Raw genomic sequence first — 26,284 nt, forward strand, 5'->3', positions numbered from 1 at the left:
AAAGCAAAACTGGTGAACATTATAAAACATATATATACAACCATTTAAATTTCTAAAAATGGTCCTAAAGGTGCACAACAAATGAAGGAACATTCACTCAAGAAAACCTACTGAAACCCAGTAAGAAAAGTGAGCTTGCCGGGCGCGGTGGCTCAAGCCTGTAATCCCAGCACTTTGGGAGGCCGAGACGGGCGGATCACGAGGTCAGGAGATCGAGACCATCCTGGCGAACACGGTGAAACCCCGTCTCTACTAAAGAAATACAAAAAACTAGCCGGGCGAGGTGGCGGGCGCCTGTAGTCCCAGCTACTCTGGAGGCTGAGGCCGGAGAATGGCGTGAACCCGGGAGGCGGAGCTTGCAGTGAGCTGAGATCCGGCCACTGCACTCCAGCCTGGGCTACAGAGCGAGACTCCGTCTCAAAAAAAAAAAAAAAAGAAAAGTGAGCTTGAGGTATCTGATCCAAGACCTACTCACTCTCTTCCTGCTTCCAGCTCAGAGAGGGAAACTCCATGCTATACTGGTGCAGCCAAGAACACAGGGCTCCCTCACCTCTTCAGCTCCCAGTTGGAGGGTCAGCTTCCTAGGAGGGACAAAACATCAGCATTTGTCATCCTCCCCCAAGCTACCTGTTGTTGAGACTAAGTTCTAAGCAAGAATGGCAGAGGTGAGGGCTCCCTTCTTCTGCCCAGCTGTACCTGGAGGCTGTACCTTGGCCACAGCAGCACTGAGTATACTCTGGCCTTGATCACCTTTGCTCCAGGCTCATCGAGAAGGAAGTCAGGAAACGTGGGACTGCTTCTGCCCGCTACCAGAAACACTCAGCATCTAACGTGGTGATGTCGTTCAGAGAAAGGTGCATCATTTTCCCTGCCTCCAACACCAGAGTGGAAATGTTGAAGCCCGAACTTACATCAAGGATCCCTAACCCCCAGGCCACAGACTAGTACCAGTCTGTGGCCTGTTAGGAACTGGGCCACACAGCAGGAGGTGAGCAGTGGGGCAAGTGAGCATTACGGCCTGAGCTTCGCCTCCCATCAGATCAGGGGCAGTAATACATTCTCATAGAAGCGCAAACTCTATTGTGAACTGCACATGCACGGGATCTAGGTTGCGGGCTTCTTATGAGAATCTAATGCCTGATGATCTGTCACTATCCCCCATCACCCCCAGATGAGACCATCTAGTTGCAGGAAAACAAGCTCAAGGTTCCCACTGATTCTACATTATGGTGACTATATAATAATAATAGAAATAAAGTGCACAATAAATGTAATGTACTTGAATCATCCCCAAACCATCCCCCATCCCCGTCCCATGGAAAAATTATCTTCCACGAAACCAGTCCCTAGTGCCAAAAAGGTTGGGGATTGCTGCCTTACGTCATAATAAAAATTAACTCAAAATTAATCAAAGACTTAAAAGAGTTAAAAATATAAAACTATTAGAAGATAAGGGTAAATATTCATGACCTTAGATTTGGCAATAAATTCTTCGACATGACACCAAAAGCACGAGTAGAAAAAGAAAAAAATGTTAGACAAGGATGGTGGTGTGTCTGTGGTCCCAGCTAACTAAGAGGCTGAGGTGGGAGAATCACTTAAGCCCAGGACGTCAAGGCTTCAGTGAGCTGTGATCACGCCACTGTACTCCAGTGTGGGCACCACAGCGAGACTCCATCTCTGGCTCAAGCAATACCTCAGTCTTCTGAGTAGCTGAGAACACAGGTGGGCACTGCTGCCATGTGTAGCTATTTTTTATTTTCTGAGTAGCTGAGACCACAGGTGGGCACTACCATGCCTAGCTAATTTTTGATTTTTTATAGTATTGGAGTCTCCTTATGTTGTCCAGGCTGGTCTTGAATTCCTGGGCTCAAGCCATCCTCCCACCTTGCCCACCCAAAGTACTGGGATTACAGGTGTGAGCCACTGCACCCTGCCACATTGTATACTTTCAGCAGGTGAATTGTATGGTATGTGAATTATATGTCAATAAAGCTATTTTTTTAATCTTCAGATCTTACAGAAAAATTAACTCAAAATGGATTACAGACCTAAGTGTAAATGCAAAACTACAAAACTTCTAGGGGAAAACAGAAGAGAAAATCTCCACGAGTCTGAGTTTGGTGTTGAGATTTTACCCCACCACCAAAAGCATGATGCAATAAAATAAAAATTGATGTTCTGGGCTTAATTAAAATTAAAACTTTCTGCTCTGTGAAAAACTCTGTTAAGATAATAAAAAGACAAAGAACTTGTAAATAAAATATATAAATAAATCTTAAAACTCAACTATAACAGGCCAGGCATGGTGGCTCACGCCTGTAATCCCAGCATTTTGGGAGGCCAAGGCAGGCGGATCACAAGGTCAGGAGATTGAGACCATCCTGGCTAACACAGTGAAACCCCATCTCTACTAAAAATACAAAAAATTAGCCGGGCGTGGTGGCAGGCACCTGTAGTCACAGCTATTGGGGAGGCTGAGGCAGGAGAATGTCATGAAGCTGGGAGGCGAAGTTTGCAGCCTGGGCAACAGAGCGAGACTCTGTCTCAAAAAAAAAGAAAAAAAAAAAAGAAAAACACTCAACATTTATAATAAACAACTCAAATAAAAAATGGACAAAAGTAGCAGGGTGTTGTGGCTCACACCTGTAACCCCAGCACTTTGGGAGGCTGAGGAGAGAATTGCCGAAGAAGCCGGGAGATCAAGACCATTCTGAGCAACAAAGCAGGACCTCATCTCTACAAAAAATTTAAAAAAAAATTAGCCATGCGCAGTGGGTGGCATGCGCCTGTAATCCTAGCTACTTGGGAGGCTGAGGTGGGAGGATCCCTTGAGCCCAGGGGTTTGAGGCTGCCGGGAGCCATCATCTCACTACTGTACTCCAGCCTAAGACACAGACCCATCTCTAACATTTGGAAAAAAAAAATTATTTAAATTAACAAAAGATTTGAATGGATACTTTACCAAAGAAGACCCATACATAGGAAATAGGTACATGACAAGATGCTCAACATCATTTACTTTAGGGGAAATGCAGATTAAAACAACAATGCAATGCCACTATACACCTAAAAGGGTGACTAAACATAAAAATGATAATAGCAATAGCTAGTAAGGATAAGGAGCAACAGGAACTCTCATTCATTGCTGATGGAAATGCTAAATGGTACAGCCACTTAGGATCATACTTCAGCAGTTTCTTGGCAGTTTCTTAACAAGCTAAACCATCTTATACAATCCAGCAATCGAGAACCTATGTATTTATGCAACTGATCTTAAAATTTGCATCCACACAAAGACCAGCATGCAAATGTTTAATAGGTTTATTCATAATAACCCAAAACTGGAAGCAACCAAGGTGTCCATTAATGGGTGAATGAATAAACAAAGCATGGTCTAATCATATGATAAAACGATAAAATACTATTCAGCTATCAAGTCATAAAAAAATGGATAAAACTTAAATGCATATTAGTAAATGAAAAAAGCCAGTCTGAGGCTATATACTATTTGGGATTCTAGAAAAGGCAAAGCTATAAAGACAATAAACAGATCAGTGGTTCTGGAGGGGGTGATGAAGACGACAGGTTGACTAGGTGGAGCGTGGGGAGGTTTTAAGGGTGATGAAACTGTTCTGTATGATACTGTAATGATGGAATCCTAACATAGATCTGTCAAAACCTATAGAACTTCACAGCATAAAGTAAGCCTTAATGTGTGTGAATTAATAAGAAAATCATTGAGGATGTTGAGAGATCAGGATGGAATGCAGAATGTGACAAAGGAATATAACTGTATTACAAATACATTAAACAATGTCACTGAAGAATATGGAGGAAAGGGGTGCTGGCGTAAGTAACCCTGGAAATGAGTGGGCCTTGTAAGACTAAAAGAACTGTGCATAAGCATTGTACTACAGTTAATACATTGTTTCTGAGGAGTGTGGGTTAACTATTCTGAAATCACTATATGTATACACTGGAACTGAACAATTCATTACATAGATGGCAAATGATGGGGGCCAGGTTTTCCACTGTTGGAGTGGAAGTTTACATAGATGCAAAGAGAGGAGACTGGAATGATCCATATGGTAATGGACTGGAGTCAGAGAATCTGCATGAATTCGAGGGTAACTTAATAGATACAGATGGCTATATACAGAAATATTTATAGGGCCCCATGCCATGGGTCACGCCTGTAATCCCAGGACTTTGGGAGGCTGAGACAGGAGGATCACTTGAGCCCAGGAATTCAAGGCCAGCCTGGGCAACACAGTTAAACCCATCCCTACAAAAAACTTCTTTTCTAAATTACCAGGGCATGGTGGTGTGTGCCTGTAATCCCAGCAAATTGGGAGGCTGAGGTGAGAGGATCACTAGAGCCTGGGAGGTTGAGGTTGCAGTGAGCTGTGACTATGCCACTGCACTCCAGCCTGGGCAACAGAGTGAGACCCTGTCTCAAAAAAAAAATAACTTTTAAAAAGAAATATTTGCCGGGCACGGTAGCTAGCACTTTGGGAGGCTGAGGCGGGTGGATCACCTTAGGTCAGCAGTTGGAGACCAGCCAACATGGTGAAACCACGTCTCTACTAAAAATACAAAAATTAGCTGGGCGTGGTGGCTCATGCCTGTAATCATAGCTATTTGGGAGGCTGAGACACAAGAATCACTCAAACCCAGGAGGTAGAGGTTGCAGTCAGTCAAGATCATGCCACTGTACTCCATCCAGCCTAGGCAACAGAGTGAGACTCGGTCTCAAAAAAAAAAAAAAAAAAAAAAAAAAAAGCCAGGCACGGTGGCTCACGCCTGTAATCCCAGCACTTTGGGAGGCCGAGACAGGCGGATCACAAGGTCAGGAGATCGAGACCATCCTCGCTAACATGGTCAAACCCCGTCCCTACTAAAAATACAAAAAAAAATTAGCTGGGCATGGTGGTGGGTGCCTGTAGTCCCAGCTACTGGGGAGGCTGAGGCAGGAGAATGGCGCGAACCCGGGAGGTGGAGCTTGCAGTGAGCCGAGATCAAGCCACTGCACTCCAGCCTGGGTGACAGAGCGAGACTCCATCTCAAAAAAAAAAAAAAAAAAAAGAAAAGAAAAGAAATATTTACAGATAGCTGTATATACATGAGTTAGTATACATATATATTTTTTCTTGCTTTTAGCTGAGGGCCAGAAGCAATGACCCCTTAGTAGCAACAAATACATCTAGTACCAAGATGTTGGTTTCCAAGACCATCCTGTAATAGAAGAAATCAGGGCAACCCTGGACAAATAGCTAATTCTAGGACTGGGGCAGGAAATATACAAGAGGAGTCTGGAGTATCCTATAGTGCCAGAAAGTAAGGTAAGTGCCTTAAAAAAGAACTCCAAAATCAAAACCACAATGATGGTGTATGTCAAAGGGCAATAGGAGCAAATTGAAGGAGCTCCCAATGGCCAAAGTTTGAATAATTTGAGTAATAAAAGTAGTATTGAAATAAAACCCAAAGTATAAAATAAATACCCATGAGTTCATAGTGATAAAAATAAATTATCAAACAAACAAATACGTGGGAGAAAAGAGACAAACCTCCCATGTGGAAAATTCCACATAATTTATGTAGAAACTCTACCCTCAAGAAAGAGAAGAATAACTTCTCACCCTGTAAAGTGTGGGCTGCATATAGTGACTTCCCTCCAAAGAGTACAGCAGGAAAGCGGGGAGTGCAGAAACTCCACAAACGCTGCCTGAGCCAGGTGATCAAGGTCAACGTCAACAGCAATGTCGGGGTGATAGCATGTGCCCTCGATAGAATGCGACGAGAATGGTACTTCTGGGGTGAAAACCCACAACCTCAGTCTAATCATGAGGAAAATGTCAGACAAATCCCAACTGAGAACATTCTACAAAATATATGACTAGTACTCCTCAAAACTGTCAAGGTCATCAAAAACAAGGAAAGTCTGTGCAACTGTCAGAGCCAAAAGGAGCCTAAGGGGACATGACTAAATGTGATGTATGTCCTGGATGGGATCCTGGAACAGAAAAAGGACATTAGGTAAAAGCTACAAAAACCTGAATACAGTATGAAATTTAATTAATAATAATGTATAATATTGGCCCATTAATTGTGACAAATTTACCATGAGAAAGTGTTAATAATCAAGGAAACTAGGTGTAGAATTCTCTGTACTAACTTAGCAATTGTTTGTGAATAAATCTAAAACTACTCCAAAACAAAAATTTATTTTTAAAACTTCTAAAATTTTAGAGCTGGAAGGGAATTTAGTAACTGTTTAGAACAAACTCCACATTTAGCAAATTAAGAAGCTGAGCTCAAGAGAATGAACTGTTCAAGAGCAAGTGACTGTTATTAGACTCTGCTTCTTTCCTAAACATTCATCACTGCTGAATCACTTTGTCAGCTACAGATTCTCTCTTCATAAACTTTATTGTCACTTAATAAATACTTTTGTTAAGTGCTTCCTAAAGTCAAAGTCTTGTCCAAAGAGCTGTTTAAAAAAAAGAAATGATTTGCAGAACTCACGGAGCTCAGGAATATAAGATGACAATGTGTTTCTTAATTTAAAAAAAAATTTTTTTTTTTTGGGGGGGCAGAGTTTCACTCTTATTGCCCAGGCTGGAGTGCAATGGCACGATCTCGGCTCACTGCAACCTCCGCCTCCCAGGTTCAAGCAATTCTCCTGCCTCAGCCTCCCTAGTAGCTGGGATTATAGGCATGTGCCACCAGGCCCAGCTAATTTTGTATTTTTAGTAGAGATGGGGTTTCTCCATGTTGGTCAGGCTCGTCTCGAACTCCCAACCTCAGGTGATCCACCCGCCTCGGCCTCCCAAAGTGCTGGGATTACAGGCGTGAGCCGCCGCGCCCGGCCTTCTTAATTAAAAATTAAATCGGCTGGGTGTGGTGGCTCACGCCTATAATCCCAGCACTTTGGGAGGCAGAGATGGGCAGATCACCTGAGGGCAGGAGTTGGAGACCATCCTGGCCAACATGGCGAAACCCCGTCTCTACTAAAAATACAAAAAATTAGCTAGGCGTGGTGATGGGTGCCTGTAATCCCAGCTACTCAGGAGGCTGAAGCAGAAGAATCGCTTGAACCCAGGAGGCGGAGGTTGCAGTGAGCCAACATGGTCCCACTGGACTCCAGCCTGGGCGACAGAGGAAGACGCTGTCTCAAAACAAAAACAAACAAACAAACAAAAAATTAAGTTAAAACACATTTTGTCTAGGGTCCATGCATATCTAGAGTGTTGTATTTTTAATCTAGGAGCATACAAAAATCACAATAATGGCACATGTGCTTAGATACATATTATAGATTTGTGTAATTAACCTCTTATTTATGCCCAACTAACCATGGCATCAAGTTTCAGAGTTTTCATCTTACAGGATCTGTTTTCTCTTGTTCTAAAGAATATCTCCAGAATTACCTCTCCCCCGTCCCCAGTGTTCTGGTCCAAGCTGAAAATCTGTTCAAAAGGCACATAAGCCATGTACTTTCAGGATATTAAAGGTTAAGCTTTCAAGAACTGGATTTAAAATGTTTACTTTCCCAACCCTAAAAAATTTACATGCTATAAAACCCAGTGAATCCTGGGCATGGTGGTGTGTGCCTGTAGTCCCAGCTACTTGAGAGGCTGAGGATCTCTTGAACCCAGGTGTTCAAGGCTACAGTGAGCTATGGTTGTGCCACTGCACTCCAGCCTGGGTGACAGAGTGAGACCTGGTCTTTAGAAAAAAACAAAAACACAAACAGAAAACCAACAGCAACAAAGAAAAAGTGAAAATGCTATTCTCTTGGTACAATTTGTTGCTGTTGTTGTTTAGACAGGGCCTCACTCTGTCGCCCATGGAAGAGTGCAGTGGTGCAATCATGGCTCACTGCAGCCTCAATTTCCTGGACACAAACCATCTTCCCACCTCAGCCTTCTAAGTAGCTGGGACTACAGGTGTGCACCACCACACCTAACTAATTTTTTAATTTTTGTAGAGATAGGTCTCACTGTGTTGCCCAAGCTGGTCTCGAACTCCTGGCCTCAAGTGATCCTCCTGCCTCAGCCTCCCAAAGGCTGGATATGTGAGCCACCACATCCAGCCATACAACTTTGAAAGGTACAAATGGTTCCAATTGGTAATGGAAATAAAATCCAAAATCTAAGTTGTAAGTATAGTCACTGTGAAGATGAATCATACACATCTTTTAAGTTGTGAATTATATTAAGATTCTACCTACTAGCTAATTTAAATTTACATTTTAAAACCTACATTTATTTTACCAGGCCTATTTGCCATCTTTGCTATGGTAACAACTCTAAAATCTCAGTGGATTACACCACCATATAGCCTGTTTCGCTGGTCCACGGTGTAGCTCTGTTCCCCTTGTCTTCCCACTCCCAGGCTCAGGTTGAAGAAGCAGCCACAATCTGGAACATACTGGCTCTGAAGAGAGCAGAAGCTAGAGAGCTACAGGAAGCTCATGATGCCTCTTGAGCTTCTGCTTAGATGTGGGCATCTGTTGCATCTGCTCATCATATCCCTTTGGTCAACGCATGACATAGACATACAACCAATTCCAAAATCACTGAATGAGGACATGATACTCCAGAAGTCAAGTGCATGGGCAAATACAAACAGTCCTCTTACAGAAAAAGGGGAAAGTAAAACACTGCAAACAACAGTACAGTCTTCCACCCGAAGGATTACCTGCTTAAAACAGACAACTATAAAATATAATCACCTATCTTTCGTCTTCATTCTGCCATTTTGGGTAGTTGTCATAAATTATAAAAAGTTTTCTATAAAGTTTAAAGGAAGTATTCTTCTAAAGGTGCTGAAATATGTAGGCTCCAAATATTAAAAATCTTGTCCTATTTTGCTATGATATAGCTTTCTGTCACATATCAGAAAGAAATGTTCACTGTGCTTCTGCCTCTGCTGCAATCTCTGGACTCAGAATGGAGAAAGGAGCATTATTTGATGAGCACTAGAGACACGATATTTATTTATTTTTATTTTTTTGAGACAGAGTCTTGTCCAGACTGGAGTGCAGTGGCACTATCATGGTTCACTGCAGCCTTAACCTCTCAGGCTCAAGTGATCCTCCCACTTCATCCTCCCAAGTAGCTGGCACTACAGCTATGCCACCAGACCTGGCTAATTTTTTTTCTTTTTTTTAATATCCCTATGTTGCCCAGGTTGGTCTTGAACTCCTGGGCTCAAGGGATCTTCCTTGACCTCTCAAAGTGCTGGGATTAAAGTTGTGCACTATAACACCTAAGATATTTAAAAAATAAAACAAAGCAAAGCCATTGGGTTTCCTGACCCTTACACTGGACCCTAACCCCCTTTGTTTCTTTTCTTGTTGAGACAGAGTCTCACTCTGTCACCCAGGCTGGAGAACAGTGGCATGACCTCGGCTCACTGCCTACCAGGTTCAAGCGATTTTCGTGTCTCAGCCTCCCAAGTAGCTGGGATACCAGGCGTTCACCACCATGCCTGGCTAATTTTTGTGTTTTTAGTAGATATGAGGTTTTGCCACATTGGCCAGGCTGGTCTTGAACTCCTGACCTCAAGTGATCCGCCCACCTCAGTTCCCAAAGTGCTGGAATTACAGGCGTGAGCCACCGCACCCGGGCCCCACTTTGTTTCTTGATAGTTAAAGTAATACAATATTCCTTTGATTCTAAAAGACTGTGGATTTTCAGATGTATCAATGATTAAATAGCTTTAAGAGAATAAAATGAAATCCTGTAAAACATGCTTATCCCACTGTAAAATAAATCTTGATTTCTTTTTCTTTTCTTTTTTTTTTTTTTTGAGACAAGAGTTTTGCTCTTGTTGCCCAGGCTGGAGTACAGTGGCATGATCTTGGCTCACTGCAACCTCTGCCTCCTGAGTTCAAGCGATTCTCCTGCCTCAGCCTCCTGAGTAGCTGGGATTACAGGCACCTGCCACCATGTCCGGCTAAGTTTTGTGTTTTTAGTAGAGACAGTTTCACCATGTTGGTCAGGCTGGTCTCGACCTCCTGCCCTCAGGTGATCTGCCCGTCTCGGCCTCCCAAAGTGCTGGGATTACAGGCGTGAGCCACCACACCCAGCCAAATCTTGATTTCAGCAATGTTAAAATAGAATGATGATAAGCACATGGATAAGGTCAAAGAAAACTCAAATTTACTAAATAGCAGGCACTGTGAGGTGCTAAATCCATTTTCATTCTTTATTCCGCAAATGTTTTATGTATCCGTGCTAGGCCCAGGAACTGCAATGAGTAAAACTCTGAAAGCTTTTATAGACCTAGCGGGGGTAGAAATGCTTTCAGATTCAAATAGCAAAACTGTACCAGCCAGGCACGGTGGCTCATGCCTGTAATCCCAGCACTTTGGGAGGCCAAGGCAGGTGGATCACGAGGTCAGGAGATCAAGACCATCCTGGCTAACACAGTGAAACCCCATCTCTACTAAAAAAAGTACAAAAAATTAGCCGGGCGTGGTGGCAAGCGCCTGTAGTCCTAGCTACTCGGGAGGTTGAGGCAGGAGAATAGCGTGAACGCGAGAGGCGGAGCTTGCAGTGAGCCGAGATCATGCCACTGCCCTCCAGACTAGGAGAGAGAGCGAGACACCGTCTCAAAAAAAAAAAAGAAAAAAACTGTTCCAACCATAGTTCAGACTAATAAGGGTAACAGATGATAGGGGCTTTTTTCCCTTGTCACATATGCAGAAGTCCAGAGGAAGACAGTCTAGAACGGAATAGCCACTCAAAGATGTCATCAAGCAGCCAGACACCTTCAGTATTTCTGAGCCATCGTAACTTTCTTTCTCATAGTCACATGGTTGCTCTATCTCCTGGGATTACACCTGCTTTCTAATCCAGAAGTGTAAAGAGCCTTTTCTTTAAAAGTTTTTTATTTCATCCTAGGGAGTCCTCCCCAGGAACTCTGAGCTAAATCTCATTGGCCAAAACCATGTTATGTGGCCACCCTTGGCTGCAACAGTCTGGGAAGGCAAGTACTATTATCTTGCCTACTGACTTCCTTGCAGAGGAATCTAAGTAAGGGGATGGTTGGAAATGCATGCTGAGTGAGCCAAACTACGTTCTGATGTGACAGGGCAACCCCTATAACACTGTTACAAGATACTTCAGAACCATGGCATGGTTTTGGGATCAGTGAAATTTGGGCTAACACTTGAAAGGATAATTTATTAGGTGAACAAAAGTATTCTGGGCAGAAAAAAAAAATAACAGGGCCAAACAGGCACAGAAAAAGTCAAATTGTCACCTGTGGAATTTTGGGTTGGGTTTGGTGGCTAGAGTCTAGAGAGTATGTGAGAGTGAAGAAGAGGTTAGAAAAGCTGCTAACGGGGGCTCATGAAGACCCTAACATGTGATTCTAGAGTCTGGCCATCATCCAAAATATAACAGAACCCTGGCAAAGGCTAGAATTGTTTTCTCAGTAATCTTGGTTCTTGGTTCTTGGAGAAATCAGGCTATGTGTGTGGGCTTCAACTTAGACCTACTGTCCTCACAACCAAATTAGCCTCAAGTAGTCACCTGCTTTTTCCTCACAGCAGCTCCTTGAATTCAGCTCTCTTCTGTTCAGAAAACAGTACTCTGAAGCCTTTGCCCATTTGCCGGATGTTTGACCCATCCTGTGTGACAGAACCACATGGATTCTCAGAAAGAGCCAGTCTGTTTGCATCAAGCTTTGTTCTCATCACAGAGCTAACTGTACTACAATGTACACATTAAATAGATCCATCCACTCTAATGCTCTTCCTTGCATTAGCATTCTCATATCTGAAGGCATTTTATACCTGTGTGAGCCCTTTGCAGCCCCATCCATCTTAGTGAGTTGTGGGAAAGGGAACTGAAAGATTCTGACAACCTTAATAAAGAAATTATTTCTAGTTAACAGTCACATTAGTACAGTGAGGACACATTCTCAGCATCAAATAGAGCCTAGGTTGTATTTCCCGCTTTGTCACTGCACGGGACATGTGAAAGCTATTTAACCTCTTCACCTACTTTTCTGCCTAACAGGAACTATGAGAATTCAAAGATAATGTATATAAAAGTGGTTTTAAAATCAAACAGCAATGTCTGATGTTATGAAACTAGTTAGTGCATGGTGAAACCAACATATAACTTTGGCTTGGAAATGCACAATTTTTTTTTTTTTTTTTTTTTTTTTTTGAGATGGAGTCTCGCTCTATCCCCCAGGCTGGAGGGCAGTGGCGCGATCTCGGCTCACTGCAAGCTCTGCCTCCCGGGTTCGTGCCATTCTCCTGCCTCAGCCTCCCGAGTAGCTGGGACTACAGGAGCCTGCCACCTCGCCCGGCTAATTTTTTGTATTTTTAGCAGAGATGGGTTTTCACCATGTTAGCCAGGATGGCCTCGATCTCCTGACCTCGCGATCCACCCGCTTCGGCCTCCCAAAGTGCTGAGATTACAGGCATGAGCCACCGCGCCTGGCTGGAAATGCAAATTCTTAGCATCCCCAGTGTATAATAATTATGTTATTGAATAAATTAATGAATGCTAGTAACTCTTTTTCATCTGTTTCAAAATAGAGAGACAGGGGCAGTTTGAAGCTTTTAACTCTGTCTTCTTTTCCAGGGCTTTCTCTGTGTCTCCCAAGAAAGTGTTTGTTTAAAAAAGTCCCGGTTATGTGAGGTCAGATGTAAATATGTTATTTCTAGCCTCCACTGACTAAAAACTATGGTATGGTATGCTTTTGTTAGAGAATCTTAAGAGTTTATTTGGTCATGGAATTGCAACAACCAATGCAACTTCAAATTTATCAGTCACACAAAATAGTAACACCATGGTGTAAACACATTTCAACAGGTCTGTCTCTGTGGCAGATTACTATCAACAATTGTTTCCCTCTGCATTTTCCCAATCTTCTCCTTTACCTTCTCTATATACAGGATGGAAAGCAAAATTCTCACCTCCCAAAGGCATGTCCAGCTAAGAGTAGTCCTTTCACACAGTTCTGACCAATAACATGTAGCTGAAAATCTCTGGAGAGGGTTTTCCAGAAGTATGAAGATTATTTTTGGCTAGGGCACAAAGTCTAAGTTTCTTTTTTCTATTTAGACAATGCACTTTTCACAATACAGTACATGTCTGAAGTTGCTTGGAGAACATATCTATGTGACAATTAAGAACTATCTCTACACTGACACCTAACATATCTGTTCCTAGACACCACGGAAAGCTATATCCTAACAAGATAGCATTGTCTCCCCTTCAGGTGTATGATAAACATATCAGATTAGGACGAAGCTGTCCTCTCTTAGAAGTGCAAATTATACGCCTATGGGTTTGATGCATCACAGCTGGAAAACCTAGGTCCTAGAACTGACCACCACTAGGGTATGTTATAGCAGTGTCAAAAAGTAGCTGGTAAAAGCAGAGTCTTTTCAACAAATCATACTGGGACAACTCGATACCAATATGCAAAAAACTAAAGTTGGACCCAATACCTCATACCATGTACAAAAATTAACTCAAAAGGATCCACAACCTAATTATAAGAGCTAAAACCATAATAGTCTTAGAAGAAAACAAAGGAAATACTCATGGCCTTAGATTTGGCAATGGATTCTTAGACATAACACCAAAAGCAAGAGCAATACTAAAAAAAAAAGAAAAAAAAAAAGAACAATAAAAGAGGAAATAAACTAGACCTAACCAAAATTTCAAGCTTTGGTGTGTCAAAGAACATTATCAAAACAACTCAACAACAGAGACAAAAAACTTGATTACAAAATGAGCAAAGGCAGCTCCAGGGGAGGCTGAGACAAAAGGATCACTTGAGCCCAGGAGATCAGGCCAGGCTGGGCAACACAGCAAGACTCCACTTCAAAACACAACAAAAACAATGGGCAAAGGACTTCTCTAAAGAAGATACCAGACTGGGTGCAGTGGCTCACGCCTGTAATCCCAGCACTTCGGGAGGCCGAGGTGGGCGAATCATGAGGTCAGGCGATCCAGACCATCCTGGCTAACACAGTGAAACCCCGTCTCAAAAAAAAAAACTAGCCAGGCGAGGTTGTGGGTGCCTATAGTCCCAGCTACTCAGGAGGCTGAGGCAGGAGAATGCCGTGAACCCAGGAGGCAGAGCTTGCAGTGAGCTGAGATAACACCACTGCACTCCAGCCTGGGCAACAGAGCAAGACACCGTCTCAAAAAAAAAAAAAAAAGATACCTAAGTGGCTAATAAACATATGAAAAGATGTTCAACATCACTGGTCATTAGGAAAATGCAAATAAAAGCCACAATGAGGTATCAACTTTATCAACTTCACACCCAGTAGCATGGCTATAATAATAAAAAAAAGGAAATTAGCAAATGTCAGTGAGGATGTGGAGAAAATGGAAGCCTTGTGCATTGCTGGTGGAAATGTAAAATGGTTCCGCTGTGGAAAAGTTTGGTAGTTCCTCAAAAAGTTAAATGTTGAACTACCATATGACCCAGTACTTCTACTCTTATGTATCTAAAAGAATTGGAAACTGGTATTCATACACATGTACACACACATATTCACAGCACCCTTCACAACAAAAAGTAAAAGTAGGCTGGGCACTGTGACTCATGCCTGTAATCCCAGCACTTCAGGAGGCTGAGGCGGGCAGATCACCTGAGGTCAGGAGTTCTAGACCAGCCTGGCCAACATGGCAAAACCCCATCTCTACTAAAAATACAAAAATTAGCCGGGCGTGGTGGCACGCATCTGTTAATCCCGGCTATTCAGGAGGCTGAGGCAGGGTAATCACTTGAATCCAGGAGGCAGAGTTTGCAGTGAGCTGAGATCATGCCACTGCACCCCAGCCTGGGTGAGAGAGTGAGACTCCGTCTCAAAAGGAAAAAAAAAAAAAAGTAAAAATAGCACAAGTGTTCACCAAAAGATGAACAAACAGGCCAGGCGCGGTGGCTCACGCCTGTAATCCCAGCACTTTGGGAGGCCCCGAGGTGGGCAGATCACAAGGTCAGGAGATCGAGACCATCCTGGCTAACACAGTGAAACCCTGTCTCTACTAAAAATACAAAAAAAAAAAAAAAAAAAAAAAAAAAAAATTAGCTGGGCGTGGTGGCGGGCACCTGTAGTCCCAGCTACTTGGGAGGCTGAGGCAGGAGAATGGCATGAACCCGGGAGGTGGAGCTTGCAGTGAGCTGAGAGCACACCACTGCAGTACTGCCTGGGTGAAGGAGCGACACTCCGTCTCAAAAAAAAAGAAAAAAGACAAACAAATTTGTGATATATACAATGGAGTATTATTGTCATAAATGAAATGAAGTACATGCTACAATAAAAATGAACTGCAAAAACATTAAATAAGACAGACACACAAAAAAACTGCAAAAACATCTGAAAAAAGGCAGTTGTGCCTGCCCAACACTGTGAATGTATTATTAGGTTGGTGCAAAAGTAACTTCAGTTTTTGCCATTACTTTTAATGGCAAAATGCCACTGACCTGTTCATTTTAAAATGGTTAATTTTATGTGAATTTCACCTCAATTTTTTTAAAGTAGTAGTCAGCTCCTGAGACCAAAATGTAATCAGTATGTCACTGACTTAGTGTAAAGGTACTGGAAAACGTTTTTTTTGTTTTTTGTTTTTTTAAAGAGATTTTTTTTTTTTTTTTAAAGAGATGTGGTTGACCAGGCAGACCTCCAACTCCAGGCCTCAAGCAATCCTCCCATCTCGGCCTCCCAAAGTGCTGGGATTACAGGGTGAGCCACAATGCCCAGCCAACTGGAAAGCCTTTATTAGGATATAAAATGGTGTAAAGCTAAGAACAAGACCAAACCTCCATTCTTGAGTAGCTTTTGAGGGGGAATATCCATCCAGTTTTTTTGTTTCTTCTTCATCTCTGTTTGGCTTTCAACATTTCTCCTGTCATTCAATAACTACTGCTCAAGATGAGCAGAGGAGCAGATGAAAATGCAAGTCAGTTATAATCTTACTAACTGTAAACACCTCTGGCATAATGAAATCAATTGTTGAAATGTAGATGTGGTATTTAAAAATCAAGAAATAGGATTATGGGATTAACAGAGGTCTTAGTTTCATCTACCCATGCAATATCATTATAGTTTAGCAAAAATAAAAAGACTGCCACCGGACTACAGACATCTTTCTCAGAATTCCTGCGTCAATTCTAAGCAATCTTATCAAAGTCTTGAGTGCTTGGTACTCAGATTTCACTGTACACTTTTACCCATGTCTGAATTCCCCAGGACTGCTGTTAACAATTAAACAACCGAAATTTGTTCTCTCACATTTCTGGAGTCTGAAATCAAGGTGTTAGCAAGGCCATGCTCCCTCTGAAGGCTCTATGGAGGGAGGAATCCTTTGCCTCTTCCAACTTCTGGTGATTCCAGGTAGTCCTTGCCCTCTGGCAGCATAACTGTAACTTTCACTGCCACCTTCACATGGCCTCTTTTCATTTGTGTGTGTCTTCTCTTCTTGTAAGGACACTAGGCATTGGATTTAGGGCCCACCCTAAATCCAGGATAAATTTGCCTCAAGATCCTTAACTAATTATATCTGCAAAGACCCTATTTCCAAATACAGTAGTTCACCCTTAACCAGGATTTCACTTTTTTTTTTTTTTTTTTGAGATGGAGTTTCATTCTTGTTGTCCAGGCTGGAGAGCAATGGCGTGATCTTGGCTCACTGCAACCTCCGCCTCCCAGGTTCAAGCGATTCTCCTGCCTCAGCTTCCCAAGTAGCTGTGATCAGTTATGTGCCACCACACACAGCTAATTTTGTATTTTTAGTAAGAGACAAGGTTTCACCATGTTGGCCAGGCTGGTCTCAAACTCGTGACCTCCCAAAGTGCGGGGATTACAGGCGTGAGCCACCACGCCCGGCCCACGATTTCACTTTCTATACTTTCAGTTACCCTAATTAAACCATAGTCCGAAATAAACACTTCATACATTTTAAATAATTTTTATTATATTGTCACAACTCTTTCATCTTATTAGTTCTGCTGTTAAGTGCCAAATTCATAAACTTTATCATAGGGGTATGTATGCATAAGAAAACAAACAGTATATATAAGGTTCAGTACTATCTGCGGTTTCAGTCATCCACTCGGGATCTTGCAAATGTATCCACCACAGATAAGGGTGGGGGTGGGGGGTGGCTACTGTAAAGTCACATTGTGACAGTCCAGGTGTACATGAAATTTGGAGGGACACTATTCACTATATCACATAAGCAACATAATGCCTCTTTTGACACAGTAAGATTTTTAAAAAAGACTCAAATTTTAATTCAGCTTGATAAAATGTGAATTCTTCTTCTGGGGAAGTTTCTTTTTGAGACAGGATCTCACTCTGTCAGGCCAGAGTGCAGTAGTGTGATCACACCTCACTGCAGCCTCAAGCAATATTCCCACCTCAGCCTACTGACTAGCTGGGACTACAGGTGCACTACCACACCTGGCTAAGTTTTAAAATTTTTGCAGAGATAGGGTCTTGCCATGTTGCCAAGCTGGTCTCAAACTCCTAGCCTCAAGCGATCCTCCCACCTCAGGCTCCCAAAGTGCTGGGATTACAGGCATGAGCCACTGTATCTGGCCTCTGGGGAAAACTTTTAGAAATATACCTTTAATTTTTGAAAGAAAACTAAACCAAACAACAAGAAAAAAATCAAATCTCTAAAAGTAAGTATTCCCATTTATTTACTGGCTAAAACTGATGATGAATGAAGAAAAAGTACCTTCTGATAGAAATAAAGCATTATAGATCAGTGCTATTTATAATTTATTACTTGTTAAAGTAACTTCAGCTTTCTCATAACAATTCAATAAGCCCTCTCCTAGAACTCAGGAGCTTTTAAATTTATGTTTTTTACTAAGAAAGCCTTTTTAAAAAAATCCCTAAGCTATATGTTTTTAAAACATTTAAAATTGATTTTTTACATTTTGAAAGGTGAAATTATAATCATCTTCAAAACATACAGTAAAATGTATTACGTAGTCAAGTATCAATTATTTCAAATAGCATGACAATTTAACTACAAATAATTTCAAATCCTAACAAATATAATTACCTAATGTTTAAGTAATTTTATAAATAAATTACCAAATTAGAAGACAATATTGATTGACTACATTTTACAAACTATAAGAATATATCCCACACTTCATATATTTTAACACCCCAGGGTATTTTTCTACATTAATAAAATTCATTCTATTATAAATTTTCAGGAATTCTTTCTGATGTACCAAGATTTCATATGAAAAAGCAGAAGCTATTTTTTTATTTCTGATATAAAACAGTAAGTATGAACCCAATGTAGAAATCTGAAGTTAGACAATTCCTTTGGCAGAAAACAATCATAAACAGGTCTTAATATAAATAGAATCCATAAGCTCATAAAAAGGAAAGAAAATAACCCTGTGTTTCTTAACACCGAAAGAATCATCAGTACACAGATTTAAAATCATTTTTATCTTTCGACAGCCTGCAACACAAAATTTATTACATATGGCAAAAAATAATTTTTAATTTAAGAGGAAAAAAAAACTTCTGCATGTATAAACTTTCACTGATAAATGCCAATATATACTATATATATGTGTGTCATGTTTTATTATTCTAAAACTACATTATTTATAATGGCTGATCCCAATTTAGTGGGTGTGCAGTATTTATACTGGCTCAAAAACATGCTGAATTAAGCTTTTATAACTGAGATCACAATTATACATGAAATACACAAACATTAAAATAAGTTTATTAAATACAGTTTGGGAGAAAAATGTAAGAAATTCCATATATATGCAAATGTTGACTATTATCAAGAGCATCTTTGGATTTTTTAAAATGTTTTTTAAAAAGTATTATTTTGTAAAGAACAGAAGATTTGTTTCCAACAAGTAAGGTGCCATTCAGAAGTATATAAGTGAATTAACATAAAGGAAAATACTCAAAAACAGAACATGAAATATTAAAGGTTAAAACTTTCTGTTCAGTTATTTGTATCTGAAGTTAATGACATAAACTGAGCTTTCAAATACTGCTAATTTTTCCACTTAAATGTAGATCACGTACCATATAGACTATTTTGTTCTAGGATAGTTTCTTTGAAAAAGGAACATATTTATAATCAAATTTCTGTAGATAAACGGCAACATTTTCAGAGAATTAGCTTGAAATGGATTTAGTAGAAAGACTAACAGCTTTCTTTAAAAACACAAATATAGAAATCTTGCTTCCATATAAGTAACTTTTTAAAAACTAATGTCCATTGTTTTTCCCAGTCTGAATATGTTTCCATATGCATATGTATTTGCAATTTCTATTTTCCAATATGTAAAAAGTTGGTAGATAATGAAGTAGTGTGCAAATTTTTAGGAGAGAAAACAATCCCTATTTGTTTACTACCAAACTCCCACAGTTATATAGAATCTATTAGCACTATAAACTAACTCAAAATGCAGGCTGCAGAAAAACTGCTTCAATAGCCTCCCTATCAATCTGTCACCTTCTATGAAGTCATCATCTGCTATTATTGCACAGGCTGAGAATTACTTCTGAAAGAAATCGTCAATTTTTTTCAACAGCTTGGTATGTTGACAGCTTAGCAATGGTGCAAGTGATTTGACTTCTTTAAAAAAACAACACATCACTAAAAACACACTTATCATCCATGCTTGGTATATCTCACAACAAATTATTAGGAATGTCTCATGGCTCAAATTCACACGCAATCCCATAAAAAGCGTATGCAGCATCTCTGCACACCACATTCCAGGAAGGAAAACAAATGAACCATATCTTCATTAGGAATGGCCAAAGTCACCTGAAAAGGTTATTAGTGACAACTGTAAATACCAGAGATACATACAGGAAAGAAAATGTTTTTCCTCAGGGAATGGAAATGTTTCGTGGGATAATCCTTCACAGTTGGCATGACTGTTTGGGGGACTGACTAAATGCTTTATCACACATCTGCATTTACAAGGTCTTCACTGTTAATCACAGAAAACATTTTTGTTCCTTTCAGATTGCTCTTGCTTCTGTAGACAATTATATGCTAATTATTATTTAACGTAACAGCGAGAGCAAAAGTGACAATACTGCAAACAAAACTGCAATTTAAGGAGCCAAAAAGAAATATGCTGGCAAGCTAAATGCTTACACACACAAAAGTTAGGCTTTTAAAATAACAGTGTGTGAGAAACTCTGAAAAAAATATTTCAAGTTCTTCAGTGCTCTTATGACATTTTAGGGGGAAACAGTGGTTTCCTTAAAATAATATTTTAATACTCCTATCTCATACTGTTTAGTGTCATAAGGCTACTTAAAGGGTATCTAGATTTATGTAGAGAAAACTGAAAGTAAGACAAAACTAACTGAAAGCATCTTTAAGCTGCCTCTGATCCAAAGATTGACTTCAAACAAACCGGACTGAAAAAAAAAACCTTTATGGCCTTGTAGAGTAAGAGAGGTTTTTGTGCTTTATTTATTCATGGTCCTTTCGAGTTAAGAGGAAAAAAAGTTTTAATATTTTCAGGTTGGTATCACAAGGATTGAATAATACACTTATGAAGGCTTTCAAGAAAATGCTTGCTTTGTTTCTAAAGGAGAGGCTGCTGATGGTAATTTGTGTGCTGCTGTGCAACTGGATGAGCTGGAACTGTCACCGGAAAGCCTGCCAGTTGAGGCAAATTGGAAGTAGTGTTCTGATAAGATGACATATCCACAGACATCCCCATTTGCTGAGTGTAAGCAGTTGTACCAGTAGCTGACTGTAGGTTAGAGTTCTGGTTCATATAAGTAGGATTGGAAACAGTGTCTTGTCCAGTGCTACAAACAAAATTTTAAAAAGAAAACTATATTTACTTTGCAATATCTAGGTTACAGTTAAGAGATCATGACAAAAATGCCTTTTCCATCTTCAAGTTTATGTAGCTCTACTGTTCTGATTACAATTTAATCATTCCAGCCATTGAATACTGTTAATCAAATTTTCTTTCTTTTTTTTTGAGATGGGATCTTGCTCTGTTGCCCAGGCTGGGGTGCAGATCATAGCTCACTGCATTCTCGAACTCCTGGGCTCAAGCAATCCTCCTGCCTCAGCCTCCTGAGTAGCTGGGGCTATTTTTAAAAGATTTAAATTAGTCCAGACTAATTTAAAAAAATTTCTTTTTGTAGAGACTGGGTCTTGCTATGTTGCCCAGGATGGTCTCAAACTCCTGGACTCAAGTGATCCTCTGGCCTCGGCCTCTCAAAGTGTTGGGATTACAGGCATAAGCCACCATGCCGAGCTTGTTAATGTAATTTTTATATTGGTAAGAAGAGAGAGGTACTTGAAAACAAACAAAATGTAAGATTCTAAGACCAGTTTAACTTCCCTTCTCCAGAATCTCTAAAAACATTCAGAAACCATCTGAGGAGATGTAAACTGTTCTTGACTGAAGTACCCTTGGCCAGTTGCAATGAGAATGGAGTCCTGGCTCAAGATGCCACTTTTAGCCTATATTCTCCCTCTGCAACTCCCAATCCAGCACAAAGAAGTCCGCCTCTTCTCTGTAAACCTCTTTCAAGCTTTCCCTCAGTAAGGACTTTCTACTTTTAAAAGGAAAACAGTGTAGTCTGCATAGGGCCCAAAATCTACCCTCACGATACTCCGAAACTATTTCTTTATTGACATTTCACAAACTAAGCTGAAAAATCACACCAAATTGCAAGACTTGTTTGTTCCTATAACTACTATGGCATACATTTCTCTTAAAAATATATATATAATTTTGGCCGGGTGCGGTGGCTCACACCTGTAATCCCAGCACTTTGGGAGGCCGAGACGGGCGGATCACGAGGTCAGGAGATGGAGACCATCCTGGCTAACAGTGAAACCTGTCTCTACTAAAAATACAAAAACAAAATTAGCTGGGTGTGGTGGCGGGCGCCTATAGTCCCAGTTACTTGGGAGGCTGAGGTGGGAGAACGGCATGAACCCGGGAGGCGGAGTTTGCAGTGAGCCGAGATTGCGCCACTGCACTCCAGCCTGGGTGACAGAACAAGACTCCGTCTCAAAAAAAAAAAAAAAAAAATATATATATATATATACACACACACACACACACACACATATACGTATACATATATATACGTGTGTGTGTATATATATAAATAAAACAGGCGTGAGCCACTGCGCCCGGCAGTTTTAGGGCTGTGCTCGGAGGCTCATGCCTCTAATCCCAGCATTTTGGGAGGCCAAGGTGAGAGAATTGCTTGGGCTAGACTGGTTTGAGACCAGCCCAGGCAACATGACTATACCCATCTCTACAAAAAATTAAAAACATTAGCTGGGCGTAGTATGTGCCTGTGGTCTCAGCTACTCAGGAGGCAGAGGTTGGAAGATTCCTTAAGCCCGGGAGTTGGAGGCTGCAGTGCACTATGATCACACCACTGTACTCCAGTCTGGGTGATAAAGCTCCATCTAAAAAAAAGTTTCAATAAAAAAATTACATAACTTTAAATTCCACCAAATATACTGCTTGCAATAAAAGAGAATTAGTTTCAACACTATACCACTTTTTTCTCCATAATTCCTAGTGTTACCAAGGACAGCAAAATTTTATATTTTATTCTAACTGAACACTAATCTGAACAGATTTATTTAATATTCATAAAATATCTAAAATTCATACTCATGGAGTTTGAGGGTGGGAAGGGACCTTACAGATCATCTACATATGATTATATTGAATGAACATTTTGTATGGTTAAGCAAAGTGAATAGAAAGAAAGATTTAAATACAACTCTCAGAGTAGAAGTGTTTTTATTAAAAAACAGAAATACAGGGCTGGGTGCAGTGGTGCATGCCTATAATCCTAGCACTTTGAGAAGCCATAGCAGGCGGATTCCTTGAGCTCAGGAGTTTGAGACCAGCCTGGGCAACATGGCGAAACCCCACTTTGACAAAAAAATACAAAAATTAGCAGAGCATGGTGGTGCTCGCCTGTAGTCCCAGCTATTCGAGAGGCTGAGGAGGGTGGATAGCTTGAGACCGGGAGGTCAAGACTGTAGTGAGCTGAGATCATGCCTCTGCACTCTAGCCTGGGTGACTGAGTGAGACCTTGTCTTAAAAAAAAAAAAAAAAAAAAAAAAACCCTTGTTGGCCGGGCGCGGCGGCTCACACCTATAATCCCAGCACTTTGGGAGGCTGAGGCGGGTGGATCATCACGAGGTCAGGAGTTTGAGACCAGCCTCACCAACATGCTGAAACCCCGTCTCTACTAAAAATACAAAAACATCAGATGGGCGTGGTGGCACCTGTCTGTAATCCCAGCTACTCAGGAGGCTGAGGCAGGAGAATTGCTTGAACCTGGGAGGCAGAGGTTGCAGTGAGCAGGGATCTAGCCACTGCACTCCAGCCTGGGTGAAAGAGGGAGACTCTGTCTCAAAAAAACAAAGCAAAACAAAAAAAACCTGAACTACAAATTCCACAGTTCAAACACGCTTCTTTTTAAGGGTCAAAGTAACAACAGTTTTCTAATTTTTAGCAGTACATGCAGACAAGTAAGTCTGGGGCTACTTCACAGGCTGATTATAGCACAGTGCTAAGCACATAATAGGCTTAGTCTCATAAAGGACAATTAGCTTTATTTTGTCCCAGGGATGCAGACTGTAAGCTTAAGGGCGGGCAATAATCTCAGTATGGGTAGCAAAGCTAAGGTAACACCATTCCACTTCACAGGATTATGAATAAACAGCTCTGTAACTTCATCTTAATAAGGGTCTATATATTCCCATTCTGAAAATCTAGGAAAATTAACACATATAATTATAAAATTAGCACAGCTCCCAAAACTTACCTTAAATAAGAAGTTTGAGCAGGCTGTGTTGTCACTGAGGAATTCACATTTGGAGGCAGAGATCTCAGTGGACCAATCTGATCGGGTCCTAGGCTATAGCTTTGGGCAACAGTTACTTGGTGAATGCTCTGACCCATATAGTTTCCACCATGTGATTGAACTGGATATGTCTATTAATCAGAAAGAAAAAGTTGATTCACGAATCTCCCAAACATGTGCCTAATAATATATTTAAAATGTTAAAAGACTTAAAGGAAAGAAACTATATGTCTTTGGGAAGCAATCTGATTCTACCAATCTATCCATCTTAGAACTAAAAGTGGTGAGCTGTCAAATCACAGTGCCATATCTATGGAAATTTGATTTGTTTGGCTGTTCTTTTATTTTTACAGAGAGCTGGGAGAAAGACAGGTGGTATACTTTTAAGTAGTGGATTGCCATCTATCCAGGTTGCCTATTACTCAGTAAACATGTCTTGTAGAGCCACAGAAAACTGTACACTCCCTTGAAGGAAAGCCCACCATCACTTAAAGTCACTATAAGAATGATAACCTTCTTTACCCTCATCCCAGGATGACTCATCCAACTCCTTCCTAAGAATGAAACTTAAAAGAACAAGCTGAAAAAGAAACGGTATAAGGATGCCAGGGCTTCCCTGGCAATGTCTACTTTATCTCTTACCTTTCAGACAAACAGGACAAAAGTAAGGAAGAGTTATTGGTAAAAGACATGTATCCTCAGGAAAGAGCAAAAATGGTTTAGGTCTCTTTGGATACTTATATGTGCCCTACTTATTTTCAGGACAACAGCTCCTTAAGGACAGGGTCTACCACCTGTCTACTACATATAGCATCAAAACAATGCACACATTTAATATCATATCATACCATAATGATCATCAATCCAGTTTTAAATTAAGCTATTTTTTAAAGCAAAGACCATTTATCTGAAAATTTAGAATGCTAGAAATCCCAAATAAGCTATATTAAGTACAATCACATTACCTCCTTAGTAGACATGTAACAATCTACTGACAATAGGCTGAGACTGTGAGAATCAGCTTCTTCTGCAGTTTAGGGTTCCTGAGTAGCCTACACAGATACAACTAACTTGTTACCCCAATTGCTTCTAGTAGAGATGTATTTTTGTCAAATTAGAATAGAAACTTTTGAATATTTCAAATGCTCGAGTGAATAGTGTAGATACAGATTATGTGAGGAATCAAACAGAAAGTTAACTTTTCAGAGAAATGAGTTGTGCTTGGCAAAATGCAGTAAGCAGAATGCAAGTAAACACCGAAACCTGACACAGAATAGCAAATAACCCTTTACAGACACATAAAAAAGCCAACATAGGCCGGGCGCGGTGGCTCAAGCCTGTAATCCCAGCACTTTGGGAGGCCGAGACGGGTGGATCACGAGGTCAGGAGATCGAGACCATCCTGGCTAACACGGTGAAACGTCTCTACTAAAAAATACAAAAAAAAAAAAAAAAAAAAAAAACTAGCCGGGCGAGGTGGCGGGCGCCTGTAGTCCCAGCTACTTGGGAGGCTGAGGCAGGAGAATGGCGTGAACCCGGGAGGCGGAGCTTGCAGTGAGCTGAGATCCAGCCACCACACTCCAGCCTGGGTGACAGAGCGAGACTCCGTCTCAAAAAAAAAAAAAAAAAAAAAAAAAGCCAACATAGTTTTATCATACAACGATGCAGACACTGCTTTTTGTCCCACTTTCACAGTAGCAGCAAACAACTCTGAAAACAGAAGCAAACTGAGTAACTCCCAAATGTCTTTTGCAGCCAGAAATCTTTCTTACCCTCCTAATTTTCAAAAAGATCAAGGCATGGCACATTTGATAAATGTATCTTGTCTGACGTGACAGTTACCATAGTGACTATTCTTTTTTTACTTAACAATTACGTTGTGTCAAGTCATCTAAATTATTCACCCACATTCTACCCTTTCTCCTTGGTGTCTCCTTCACATGTACCTTTAGATACCAGTGTTCATAAATTAACATGCATTTTGCTCATCCAAGCTCATTCTGAATTCAATTGGCTAACTGGCTGAAATTTCAAAATGCTTCTGAATGGGGATACTGACAAATATAAAGTATTCACTTCATATGGCAAGCACACAAAAAAGGTGAAAAGTACTGGAAAAAGATGGCTTACGGATGTTCATGGATGGCTTATGGAGTCTGTACCTCCTAGATGTGTATCATATCTTTGCTATGCACAAATTTTTAACAATTTAAGTCATGCAGCTAAGTAAAGGAAGTATAAAGCATACTCTAGAAGTTCATTGTGCCTGTTAATAATCATGTGAGTCAAATAAATCTTTATGGAAATTTGTAAAGAAATGTTAAATCTTGTTGAGCAGCAGCAAAGTCTTGGTACCTGGGGAACTTCAGATATGCTAGGTACCATCCGAAATCA

The 26,284-nt window shown here is 40.7% G+C and overlaps 1 protein-coding gene across 3 annotated transcripts in view; it reads right to left on the reverse strand.

The window, feature by feature from the left end:
- Window positions 1-18,739: 18,739 nt before the first annotated feature.
- The window catches only part of LOC105492661 (signal transducing adaptor molecule 2), a 54,380-nt gene continuing 46,835 nt past the window's right edge, over window positions 18,740-26,284 (reverse strand). For 2 of the 3 annotated variants that reach the window (XM_011759896.3, XM_071072763.1), the window contains 2 exons: window positions 23,852-24,021; window positions 18,740-20,836 (listed from right to left, as the gene is read on the reverse strand). In XM_011759896.3, coding sequence (XP_011758198.1) covers window positions 20,608-20,836; window positions 23,852-24,021 — 399 coding nt within the window. In that variant the 3' untranslated portion in view covers window positions 18,740-20,607. Of the gene's footprint in view, window positions 20,837-22,187; window positions 22,473-23,851; window positions 24,022-26,284 lie in introns of those variants that run through there. The other variant, XM_071072764.1, reaches the window with a different exon arrangement.

This window comes from Macaca nemestrina, chromosome 11 (genome assembly GCF_043159975.1).
Source record: "Macaca nemestrina isolate mMacNem1 chromosome 11, mMacNem.hap1, whole genome shotgun sequence".
Classification (NCBI taxonomy): Eukaryota; Metazoa; Chordata; class Mammalia; order Primates; family Cercopithecidae; genus Macaca; species Macaca nemestrina.